The sequence below is a fragment of the Larus michahellis genome, chromosome 2 (assembly GCF_964199755.1).
Source record: "Larus michahellis chromosome 2, bLarMic1.1, whole genome shotgun sequence".
Taxonomy (NCBI): Eukaryota; Metazoa; Chordata; class Aves; order Charadriiformes; family Laridae; genus Larus; species Larus michahellis.
In genome coordinates this window covers 103409748-103422732 of record NC_133897.1, presented here as the reverse complement: position 1 = coordinate 103422732, position 12985 = coordinate 103409748, and the positions used below count along the sequence as shown (strand labels likewise).

The 12985-nt window shown below is 35.9% G+C and overlaps 1 protein-coding gene across 6 annotated transcripts in view; it reads left to right on the top strand.

Moving 5' to 3' along the window:
- The window catches only part of INVS (inversin), a 101348-nt gene that overhangs the window by 61605 nt on the left and 26758 nt on the right, over positions 1 to 12985 (top strand). For all 6 annotated transcript variants that reach the window (XM_074576459.1, XM_074576458.1, XM_074576461.1 and 3 more), the window contains 4 exons: positions 2333 to 2504; positions 7195 to 7350; positions 8857 to 9086; positions 10691 to 10797. In XM_074576459.1, coding sequence (XP_074432560.1) covers positions 2333 to 2504; positions 7195 to 7350; positions 8857 to 9086; positions 10691 to 10797 — 665 coding nt within the window. The remainder of the gene's footprint in view (positions 1 to 2332; positions 2505 to 7194; positions 7351 to 8856; positions 9087 to 10690; positions 10798 to 12985) is intronic.

The following is a 12985-nucleotide window of genomic DNA, read 5'->3' as shown; positions in this document are numbered from 1 at the left end:
AATATTTGCATTGCTTTCAGTTTTACTTAACTCAATATCTTGTTCTTTGTTCTGTTTTTTTATGGGTTACTTAATGCTAATATGACGCTTTTATTTTTTAAAGATTGAAGAGACTTAGCTGGCACTTAATTTATGTGAAGCATTTGTTATCTGAGACTAACTTATTCCCACTTACTTTAGAAGGAAAAGTTCTAGAAGAGTAGTTTCCTAACATAAGCACCCAGATAGGTTGCCTGAGATTTCGATGGCTTATGTATCCGGCAGAAGGTCCAAATAAACATCCTTTTTAAATTTTTGAACTTCATGTGTGAAGGCAGATGCTCTATTAGTATTGGTTTTAGTATGCAGAATGCAGGACTAAATATGTATTATTTTTTCCTGAATTTTTCTGGAGATGTCCAAGACAATAGACTTCCCTTTCACAAACTTGTGTAGAATGATCTAGTAAATGGAATGTGGATACTCATATCTGATTTTTGAACATGCAAAAATAATAGTATTTTTCAGAGTTTCTTGATAGCACAGAATGATCAATGTTTATTTCTTTCTTTTACTGTTGTTTTTCAGCTTTGTTATTTTTTATTTTGTTTTCTCCAGTTCTTTAAATAGAGATAAATGCATGCATTTTTTCATGACAAAATACACATAGAATTAAAGTGATTGATTGATACTTTTATTTTCTGATTTCTTAACCATCCTGTTCTAATTTAATTTCATTTTGTTTTCAAGTTGTGATAACTTCATTTTGGAAAATAACAGTGTGGGATTTTCTTCCTCTTTTTCCCATTAAAAACTCTAGGAAAAAAAAGAGTGGCTGAAAGAAAGGTTGCTTTGCTAAAACTTAATGGAAAAATAAAATGACTTATTTATGTTTGTAGCCTGCGTGCCTTACTATTGAAAAGGTCCAGCCTTCATACTTCTTTTCACTTTGCAGGATTTCAAGCAGTGCAGAGTACTGGTAGGGTGCTGAGTTGCTGGCCTAATGAGTAGCCGTTTATATCTGAGGTGTGGGGATGGTCAGTGTGAGTACACAAAGCTATAAACACACGCTGGTTTGTGTGGAAGGCTTAATGCTTCCATTCCTCATTATTTCTGTCTGGACCGTTTTACAATAAACTGGTAGTTCAGATATGGACCCAAATTCACAAAGCTGTTAGGATCTTAGATCCCATCAACATAAGATAAACGAGAAATTTCCTGTTTCTTTAGAGGGATGAAATAATAAGTAGTAGTTAAAAAAACTAAAAAGTAATCAATAGGTCATAGGCATTTAAACACCTTTGTGATTATAGGCATTTGATTCCTTATTGCCAAGGAATTCTCATTCTACCCAGAGCAGTGATGAGCTATTTTGGGGTCACACAGCAGAAAGAATAAAGTAGTGTTAATACTAAAATATAAAAATAAAATAACATCATGAAACCCACTTTTTTTCATTTTTTATTGGCTAGCCTATCAGTGGCTCTTAAGAGATGTTTACCAGCTGTTAAATACACAGCCTTTGTAAGACATTAGATAGAAACGGGAAAATCTTCCCCTGATTCTTTTTCCTGCAGTAGTGATTTCCTCTCCCTTTCTTCCCTGTGTGGCTTGTTAAGAATTCAGCAGCAGGTTAAACAAGTGGACTTGTTTGCTAAGAGCTGAACACAAACGCAACATTTGAAGAAGTGATTCTTTTTGCTTTGATTTAAATAGATACTTTAATGTAACGGTTACAGTGGAAAGCCTGGACTCGGGTGTAAGGATTTTTCTTAATCTTTTTTGATTTATAATATTTCAGTAATTAGTAACCTGTTGATATTATTAAATATCAGGAAATATGTCTATGTTGCCCCAAAAGTCTTTTTTTTTTTTTTTTTGAATAGTCAAATTATTAGAGTTTAGCAAACTAAAATATTTGCACGTGCAGTCATATTTAGAATTAAAGCAAACAATACGTCAGGAGACTATTTTGAAGGAACATTATTTTAACATCGTAGTATTACAGTAATATTTTGATAAGCCAATAATATTTTACCCATTGCTTTCTTCCCAGTAACTGCAGTGTCTTTTACTTCCTTCTGATGAACACGTGATGTTTGACACTAAAAAGCAAAAAGTATGAAATAAATGACAGTGTTCAACTCATAGTTACTTAAGTACGCGCTATGAACATTGACGAGGTAAAGGGCATAGCAGAAAATACATTGCTCCTGTTGAGCTATTACTCTATAAAAACATAAAAAGGAAAAATGAAGCTTTGATTTGCTTCATAAACAGCTAAATGAGACGCAATAATTTCTTGTTGTTACAGATTCCTTTTAATGTTAATTTCAATAGTATGTCTTTTCAGGAAACAGTTGAAGTATTTTTGAAACATCCTTCTGTAAAAGATGACTCGGATCTTGAGGGAAGAACATCCTTCATGTGGGCAGCTGGCAAAGGCAGTGATGATGTCATTAGGACTATGCTGACTTTAAAATTGGATATTGATATCAATATGACAGACAAATACGCTGGCACAGGTAAGATGCTTTACAATAAAGATCCGCTGGATGTTTCCAGCTTGTTAGAAGCTGTATTAATCTTTTCCTGGATGTGTACCTTAATTCTGAAAATATTTCTGCATTAGTTTAATTACGTGTGTGAGTTGCTTCTTTGCCTTATTGAGGGAAAGAAACAAATCTTTTCTGCACAGATTGGACCAGTTCATTTGAAACAGTAAGAAGAAGAAATGTACTGCTATACTGCTATTTAGTTGGGCCCATAATCCTGGGAAAGGAAGAGTTGGTCTGTATTTTGAAGAATAAAATGAACTAAAATTGCATAAAAAGCCCTCTCTGAAAATGCCTGTTAAAAAAAAATTCAGTAAAGAAATACTTTGAAACAATATAGAGCAAACTAACCAGTGAGGTGGGTAAATTATCAACATGAAAATCTTAAGTACCATAGTTATCTGTAATGATACTGTAATAAAGATTACACCTGTTGCACTTCTGTTGTCTAAACAAGAGGGTTATACTTGATAACCCCAAGTTTATCATCCCATTATCTGCCCAAAGCAAAGATAGGTACGCAGCACAACGTTTCAGAATTCAAACATGCCAGTCATGAAATTCCAAATTTGTGAATGTGAATTTATCTCCTTTAAAGAAAAATTATAAGAATCTGTGGTAGAAATATTGTACCTATTTAGTACTTTCAGCAAAAATAGAATAAGAGTTCTGACAGAGAGACAGGCGTTGAAGGGTATATGTATTCAACAGTGTTGGAAATGCAGGTAAAAGTAGTGCAGCTGTATAGTGTGCTGATGACATCTGAATAAAAAAAGAGGAGAATGTGGATATATTGGGCATAAATTGGAGGGGTTTGGTAGCAGGGGGATGCAGGGGTAAACTCTGTGGGAAGAGGTTGTGAACCAGTCACAGCTGCCAGTCACAGCCAGGTCACAAATTTAGAAGTTAAGCGCAAAAATGTATATCTACGTATAATAAGTAGTAAAACAATAGCCAAGATGATAGTCAGAGCACACATCCATGAATAATACAGTAGAGGGCATTTCTCCTGAAAAGAAAACTATGCTATATTAAACAAACAAGAATGTATATTGCAATGTTTGTTTACATAATTTTTAATTTATTTGTTTTAAGGTATACTTAAGCATTATGTTTTGGCTGCACACACACACAAACTAGCCTAAGCTGCAGCTTAGATTTAGGGAACTTGCAGCATAGATCTGTCCCAACCAAGAAATAAAGATACGAGTTTAACAGCTTTTCTCTTTTCAGATCACACTTTGAATTACATACAAATGGTAAATAAATGCAATGTCAGGGCTGTGTGGTTCAGGATTTGAAAGATACCGTGTATGAATATTACTTTCATATAAAAAGATGGAAATTTTTATTTCCTTTGGCTGTATGGGACGTCTTTACACAAAAAGCCAAATACAGTTACCAGAAAATTTTATTTAAATATCTGAAGTCTTGCTTTCCTTACAAATTAACACACAAAAAAAAATCAGTCTTTCCAAGTTATGATAGTTTGTAATTTTTGAGTTTAAGAAATTGTGCAACAATAAAATCTCAGTCTTTGTGTTTGATGACTTTACAAACTACATACTCTACCATTTTAGTCTTGTTTCATCTTTTCTCAGTCTCACCTATATTTGCTTCTTCCTGACAGTTCCCTTTTAAATAGCTCACAGAATTTGTTTCAGACCTTAAGGTGCCGTAATGTTGTAGTTACTGTACAAATCTCCTTACAAAGGGTTTTCTTCTTTGCAGTCCATAATCACATACTGTGTTTCTGAAATTACTCAGGTGTGGGTTTCATGCTTGAATAATTCAGGTGGTTGGGTTTATTATCTTTCGGTCTTAAGCCTTTCATAGCAGTGATGTGTAATCACCTTTTAATCTTGATTTTGTTGTAGAGCTTTTAATCCAAGGAAACGAATGGATTTTCCATTTACTTGAAACCACGGTTGTGTAGAACACACTAATAGTCTCAAAGTGGGGAACTGTGCCGTTCGTCGCTTGCTGTCGGGCAATCCAAATTTTACCATAGTGCAAGCATGTGCAGTAGCATGGGCTTTATTTTAGTGAGCTGTAAACTTAAAAGGAAGCCCACCAGTAAATCACTCTCTCATTTCAGATCTGTTTTTTTTTCCGAAGGTTCTTAATCATTCCCAAGTTTTGGTGAGGGAAAAAGTAGCATTGTATTCTGATGGGGAAACTATGCAGTAATAGAAAATAGCGTACATGCCACTGTTCCTGGGAGACAGTTGCTGAGGAGAGTTCAAGGTTGTGTTTTTCTGACTTTTGTGTGCCAACTCGGTTAAGCTCAGTTATAATGTTGCGTTAACGCAGCCTTTTGCTTTTGCTTAAAAAGAGCAAGCTCTCCATTCAGCTTTGCTAGAACATCGAGACTCTTCGTATTGTGTAGGAGAATGACACCAAGGGAAAGGAATTTCCCTCTTCTCAGAGATTAGCGCTGCAGGAGCATTACAGGGGCAGCTTTATAGCTCTGCGTCACTGCCTACAATGGAGAGGGCTCTGTCTGTCGGCTGAACAAAGGGCCTATTGTGACCAGCTGGCCGAAGAATCTCTTCAGTCACCGTGACTCCATCACAGAAAATTTGGCTTACAAGAAAATATTGAGCACAAAGTCCGAAACAAGATGCCTGCGTCAGAATGAGTGATGGGGGGAAGAACCAGCCAAGCTGACACAGCAGCTCTTTTTCTATTGTATTGTTATACACACCCCATGTGTCATCTGATGGAGTGGTTTACTGCCTTTGGTTTCATAAGAAATGCAGTACAAAAACCAGAACCTAGGGTTTACTGTGAGGTCAGACCATGAAAACCAGGCCCAGACAAATGTACGAAGTGGCAGGGATCTCGTTCTTGTCAAATTTCTACTGATAGACACCCACTGGCCTACGTACTGCACATCTTGAAGTTTACAGTTATTTTTCAGGAGTGTGATGAGTGTCCGTGTGCTTTTTACATGCAACAATTAAACATCAGTGTGATTGTAAAGGCATGATTTCAATTAATAAGGCAGCACTTCTCATACTGTCTCTGGCTGTGACCCCAGTTCTTGTAGGGAGGGCCTCATTTGTCTGTATCACCGTCCAGTTACTATCGCTAATTTTGAAAATCTGTTTTAAGGCAACACACTTCAGCTGGATATGATTCATGGACAGTAGGAACAACCTGTGCATTTTAGCGTGGCAGGTTATGCTGGGTTACTGTCTCATAAGCAGTGTGAAGCTGGTACCAGTAGTAAACAGTAGCAAACCTAAAAAGCCTGCCTGTTTTGATATGCTGGCTTTGGTTCAAGAAGCAATTCCTTCTAACACCGGCCTTTGTGGTGTGCCTTTCTGTATAATGCCTCTGCTGGATCCTGACCCTGCCTGTCTTAACATTAAACAAGTACAGGCACGTAGGTACTGTTTACAGCCCCACATATTCGCTTGCTTGAGCGGACTGAATTCTCACCATGGATGAATATTTGTGAAATTTCATGGGGAAATATGAATTCATTTCACTAAATGCACATTTATGAGTTGCACTGTTTTGTATTTTCATTCTAAATTATTTTGATTTTGTCATCTGTGAAATATTCTACATGTAAGGCAGTATGAGAATGTAGATTATCTGATTTGATTGCTGACCACAGGAAATAATTAAAAGCCTTTTGAAATCAAATTGTAAGTGAAATCACCAGTATGCATGTCCTCCATTGGTTTGAAATCTCATTGCTGTGTATAGTTTTCCTTCAAAAAGAACACCGAACTGGTTGGTTTGGTATTTCGTTTTCCTCAGCTCCGGCTGCCAGTGCCAGCAGGATGCTGTGTTAGCTGATAGCAACTTCAGTTGTAGGACACCACGTCTTTACCTCTGAGGTCTTACTCTGCTAAGGTAGCTCTGTGTTATTTGTCGTTTTGGACTCAGTGAAGTCTGCGTACGATGAGAAGGCAAAGAAAACTACGTAAGAGTAGGAGTCTGCAGAATCAACTTTGCATAGTTTTTATACAACTGAACTTCATAAATTGTAGGGATGAGACAAAATGTGGTATCTGGTCTGTGTATCATATTTTTCTCTTTTCTGAAGAAAACAGGGAGGTGCAGGTACTGTGTGAGATGTGATGGCCTTGCTACGTAATTTTGTGTAAAATTTTCTCCAAGTAATTTTGAAAAAAACCACCTGAGTGGTTATCTGAAGTTTTAATTGAGACAGCTTTGCTTATTTGAAAGAAAAAAAAAAGGTATTTTCATGAAAACATTGAAGAAATAATGAAAGCTTTCTTTCACTGGCAGTGGACAGTTTCATTTCCATTGGGGTGATGTAAGAAATGCCACAAAACAGAGGCAGAAGTAGATCATGTTATGTTCTCTTCATCAGAAGCTGTTAACCTTCCACAGATCCTCAGTATATGCCAATCTTGGTGGTGTTAAGGTTAAAATTCCTATTTGTACAAGTTAAAACCCATGTTTCAGGGATAACAGTTTTTCTGCTTATCGCTCTGTTGCTTGTATGGCATGGAAATGTGGTTAGTGATCACTTGTTATCATTCTTCAGTTTCTTATGGTTGAAAAGCACTTTTTCCCCCAAGTGGTTGAAATTAATTTTTATTTTGACTGTTCGACTTGTGAACCTCCAAAGCTCATGATATTGTGATCTCTTTTTCCTTTTACTTTATTTTTTTAGCGTTACACGCTGCTGCCCTTTCCGGCCATGTCAGCACAGTGAAACTGCTCTTGGAACATAACGCACAGGTAGATGCTTTGGATGTAATGAAACATACCCCGCTTTTCCGAGCCTGTGAGATGGGACACAAAGAAGTGATACAAACACTTATTAAAGGTCAGCTGTTACGAATTTACAAACCTGTTCAGAGTTCTGGTGCTGCTTTCTGCGGGACTGGGAAATAAACAGCACACTGAGCAAGAGGTGGGGTAGAAAAGTACTTCTCTAAAGCAGTTTTTCTCTGTAAGTACCCTTTGTGGAACAGCGCTAGTAAATGTAAAAGGTATCAGAACGTTGTGCAAAATGGCTAGAAGAGTTAAATATAAAACTTTCAAAATTGGGATAGTTCTTTTCACAGCTCTCTTCTGCTTAAGCCTTTTCACGTACGTTCTAGTCTGTCAAATTGCCTCCTCTCCCCCCAGCAAGTAATTGGTTTTCTTTCTTTTTTTTTTCTCCAGTAAATAAGACTAAATTAAGCTTTCTTCTCTTTTGTGAGAAAGAATTCTTAGGCTGCTTTGAAGACTTTTTGACTATTTAAATGAATCTTTATTTTTTTAATGAAGGTAGCTATCAAAAATCCTAAATCATTAATATTTTCCTCTAGTTGGTTTTTATAAGCAGTATTTTATTTGTAGACAGAAATAAGATTTAACAACTTACACAGTTTTGGATAATTGTAAAAACTCTGCTGAAGCGAAAGAACGGTGGTATTTCAGATGCAAAATTCTGTCATTTTAGCTTCACAGAAAAGTTCTGAGTAGCTGGAAGCAGTCTCCCTCCTACTTGAGCTACTGTCCCATTTATGGACAGTTGAAGTATCCAGGTTAACAAGTTGCAAATTTTCTGTCTACCAACCTTTATTACTGAAAAGCTTATTACTGAAAGTCCTTCCTTCTGTGATCTGCCGGGCATATTTTAACCTCCTTTTAAGTTCTTCCTCCCACCCCCTATGTCATTTAGCTTTTATAGATGCAAAAAACTTGGTTATCAGAATCTGAGTTATTTTTAATTAAATATTTTATGATGTAGACAGTCATTGTTGCTCGTTGGCTCAAGTTTTATATTTGTGGAGTTTTATTTTTGTATGGAGGTTTTACATCTTACAAGAACACATAGAGAAATCAATTATCTGCATAAAAGAGTCTTAGCATGCTTGAATTTTAAAAAAAATCAAGTTTTTTAAGAAGTAATTCTTAACTGTGAATATTTTATCTTGTCTGCTTTGGAGATTTAAAAAGATATTTCATCTGAAGTCTAATTTTCAAAAGTTATTTTGCTGTTAAGAAATAGAAGTTTCACTGAAAATTAATAGGCCTGAAATAAATAAAGGCTAGGTTTTTCAAGGGCATTTGACAAATCTGGAGATTCTGAAGCATCCGCAAGCATACTTACCAGCTTGTAAAAAAGTTAGATGCCAGACCCTCACTGAAGCTATCTCATTCCCAATTAATTTTGATTTAGGTTTTGGGATTTGAGTAACGAAGTTACTTTCAGAAATATTTCTCTGAATTGTCAGTTTACCAAATAAGTTCTAGTTGAACATAAACTTATCCTTTTTTTTTTTTTTCTTTTCATTCGAAAGTATTTTCTTTTTTGTGTTCAAAAATGTATTTGTTGTTACAGGGGGAGCAAGAGTAGATTTGGTGGACCAAGATGGCCATTCCCCCCTTCACTGGGCAGCCCTGGGAGGAAATGCTGACGTGTGCCAAATCTTGATAGAAAATAAAATCAACCCTAATGTGCAGGATTATGCAGGTAGAACACCTTTGCAGTGTGCTGCTTATGGAGGTTACATTAACTGCATGGTGGTGTTACTGGAAAACAACGCAGATCCAAATATTCAGGATAAAGAGGTATGTTGTTCTTCACTGGGCTATCTAATTAACTTCAGAGTAACTGTAAGTCAAAACGTTTTCCTTTTCTTCAAGGTCATTCTCTTTTCTGGGACATAGAAGCATCTTTGCTGCTGTTTATCATGACATAGTTTTTCCTATGGCTTCACTTGTAAAATCGTGAATGAAAAGTAATATTTAAATGTGCAGCATGAATTAAAGATTCATATTTTTCTGTATCACTTCTGACTTTCCCTTGTCAAAGTGTGATCTTATGAGGAGTTACATTGATCGTCTGATTTCTTAACTTCTATCATTCCTTATTAACAGCTGACATGAGAATGTGATTTTATAGTCTGTAATATGTTTCTTCAGTGTAGAGATAGAGCAAGTAAGATATTTCAAGTGAGATTGCACAAGAACTGCTTCAATTACTTATCCACATAAGCATCCACAAATATATCACTCTTCTGGGTGAAAATAAAAGAACACTAACTAGTTTGTATGTTCTTTTGTGCCATTATTCAAGCCGTAAGTGAAATTAGGAGCCAGAACAATTGTGCAACATCTAACAGTTTTCTTTGTTATATGACATAATTTCTTAGAAGTTGATGGAACTTCATCAGTCGGAAAAATTTCACCCAATTTGTTAAACTTTTCTGTAGCTATTCATTGTAGGGCATAGATAATTCCAAGTAGTGGAAAAGTGGTTTTTATTATGAGTTCCACAGAGCACGCTGGGGAGATTTTTCCAACCTGCTACCAGCTCTGTATAGCATCACCTTGAGCACAGCTGAACACATCAGCTCCACCTATTTCACACAGAGACACTGTAACATGCTGTTTCAGCCTTTGGCGTTCAGGAGGCAGCTTGCTAGCACTGAACTCAGAATGTCTTCATGTTTTTCTATGGTACCCAGCCTTCTAGGTATTTCCTGCATTTGGAGTTCAGAAAAGCAAGACACAGAGAGGAGGCATGGCCTGGAAGTGAAGGGAAATATCTATGTTTTGTAGATATTAACAGAGCCTGAGGTATTCATATTGTGGTCTGTGATCCCAGTCCCAAGAGTGGTCATATACGAGCTGGCCGTGTATGGAGTTCAGCTTGAGAGTTGGGCTTCTGTTTCATGTGAGAGAAACTACACTTCTGAGATCAAGCTCGACTTGAAAGCACAGCTGGAGACTTTCTTTGTTTGCCTGGGCTGATGAGCTTTCCTCAAACTTCACCTGCTTTTGAATTGTTGTAATTCTTTCAGTCTTGTCACAGTGTTTTGCAGCAGCCTAGAAAACAGTCTGAACTGCAAAGGTTGATGAGAGCTGCTTCAGACCTGGGTGGCATAGCTGCAAAGAAAGCAACTGTAGAGCTAGTCTCCTAATGCTGTTTTTCATCTGCTTTAAGTGAAAAAGCACTAGTGTTGTAATCTTGTTCTTAAAAAAAAATTTTAAAGTTATTTCATTTTTAAGTGCTATATTCTTTTATTTTAACAAGGAAGTTTATTTAGAAGAATTAGTTTGTCCTTCATGTTCAGAAAAGCATTGAATTACAGTATGATTTACAACCTTTTTTTGTGGCGTGATAGAGTTTGGGGATAATACTTATTTTTGTTCTGTTCTATTGTTTACAGGGAAGAACTGCTTTGCACTGGCTCTGTAACAACGGCTACCTTGATGCTATTAAGTTGCTGCTTGGTTTTGATGCTTTCCCTAATCATATGGAGAACAGCGAGGAGAGGTATTGGTTGTCTGAATGCATTATTTTGTACTTTAGCAAAAGTAGTACCTACCCATTTAAATGTTAAGTGTTCAGATATTGCCAGACAATCATGGTCTTCTATCTAAAAGGAGTGCTGTAATCTTGGGTTTCATTGTAAGCAGCTTTTCTAATGTGAAAAATCTCTTCTTTAAGTAAGACATTCCAACTTCAATTGTTTATCATTTTTGAACCTTGAACTTACAGAGATTTCTGCTAGTATTTACTCATTCTAGTCTTGTTTGAAATTTTAAAGATCTTTTTCATTTACATGAAGTTGACAGTGGATATGTACGGACAAAGGATGAAAAGGCATTTCTGCTGCTGTTGGAGTAGACTGGAATTTTTCCTTTCTATTTGGTAGGCATACAGTGAGAAGAAAGAAAACAGGAGAAATATAATGTTATGTTTTAAAATAGTGATTACAGATTACCTGGTGGTTAACTGTATTCTAAAGGCCTGGTTTTAAAAAAAATTCCTCCTATAATCATAAAGAGACAGTACATTTGCATCTCTTTTCTTTGTCTTTCATTGACATATAAATAATAGTTTTTTAAAAGTGATTTGGGTTGTGGAGTTCAAATTAGTCACCTGACTGTGAACATAATTACTATTAGCACAAATCTATAATGCCTTTTTTAGAGTAGATGACCTCGTCATAATTATAAATAAAATTATGTTCGGTATGCCTACAAATTTGAATATTTCAACATTTAAAATAACTTAAGTCTTTGAAACCCCATATTTTAGTGCTAAATTTGAGACTTTCATACTTATCGCAGTTTTTAATTGCTTTCTTCTCCCATCATTTCTCTTTTGTTCTCTACTCTAAACCACTCAGATCTCTCTTCCTTTTCTGTTCTTATTTTTTATTGAAAAACACAAATGAAAGTATAAGTAGTTCCTAATGAAGTGGTGCCAGTGCTTTCTTTAGTAATTTTTGATAGAAAATGAAATAAACAGTTGTAATTAAATTACTCTTAATAAGTAAGATTAAAAGCCACTATTTTGCCAGAAAGGAGGCTGCTATTTTCCTTACTTTGTAGAAATGTACTAATGACACTCAAATGTCAGGAAAAGACCTTAGCTGGTCTTTTCCTGCAGTCATTCGGTTAGTATCTATTTCTGTTTCCCTTCTGGCGTTAGTATATGTTCTTATGTATAAACCTAGATTACTCAAAATATGACTAGCAGTATTCCAAATGCCAGCCCTTAAGCGCTGGTCCATGTGCAGAACAAAACAGATCCCCAATATTTCTAGATGAATCAGTCTTTAAATATAATTCTCTTAAAAATATATATAGTATATAAAAATTGCACAATTGCCTCTTAATAAACGTCAACAAAGCCTGTTTTGTTAAGAGTTCGGAAGTTTGGAAAGTGGAAAAATCAAGTCGAGTGTTGTAAGAGCGAGTAAAAATAACCTCATGGATATGGTTCTTCTGTAATTGGATGAAATGGGTTTTTAATCAGTAACAATTTCACCAAATAGTAATTTTTTTCCCCAATATACCAATAGAAAGAAACTTCCATTCTTCACTTTCTTAGAGTGCAGTATGAGATACTAGTTCAAAATTCATAGTGGTTAAAGCTAAATAGGTTTGTGAAAAGATGGAGCTGAGATTGCATCTAGGATTTTAAGCTGCCCACTTGCTTACAGTTATGTGATCAAGTGCTGCTCTGGAGGGTGATAGGTTTGTTGTTCTTTGCAAATTTCTTTTGTAATCCAACTTGATGTCCTGGGTGCATCCCGTGATGCCAGGCTGGCTGCTGCTTGACCAACTTCATGCTAAATTATGTATAAAAGCTGATGGCTGATGTCTTCTTTGCGTGTTTTCCTGTGAAGCCAGCTTGATTTAAAAGCTATCTGCTTTAGAGATAACCCGTGGAAAAGAAAATTTATAACACACTTTGAACTGACACAATAGAATAATGGTTGGTTGTGAGGAGTGTGTGCGAGCAGCCTGGAACGGGTAGTGCCCAGTCATACAAACCCCTATTCATATTTGATTTGAGTGATTTTTTTTTTTTTTACTTTCAAATATAGCTCTGGGAGTTAGAGAGTCCATTTTTAAGAATACAGGTCTTCATGACTGGGATCCATAATATAATACATTGTCTTGGTACATACATGCTAGTAGCATAAAGTTTACTTTAGTACCTTTTGTAC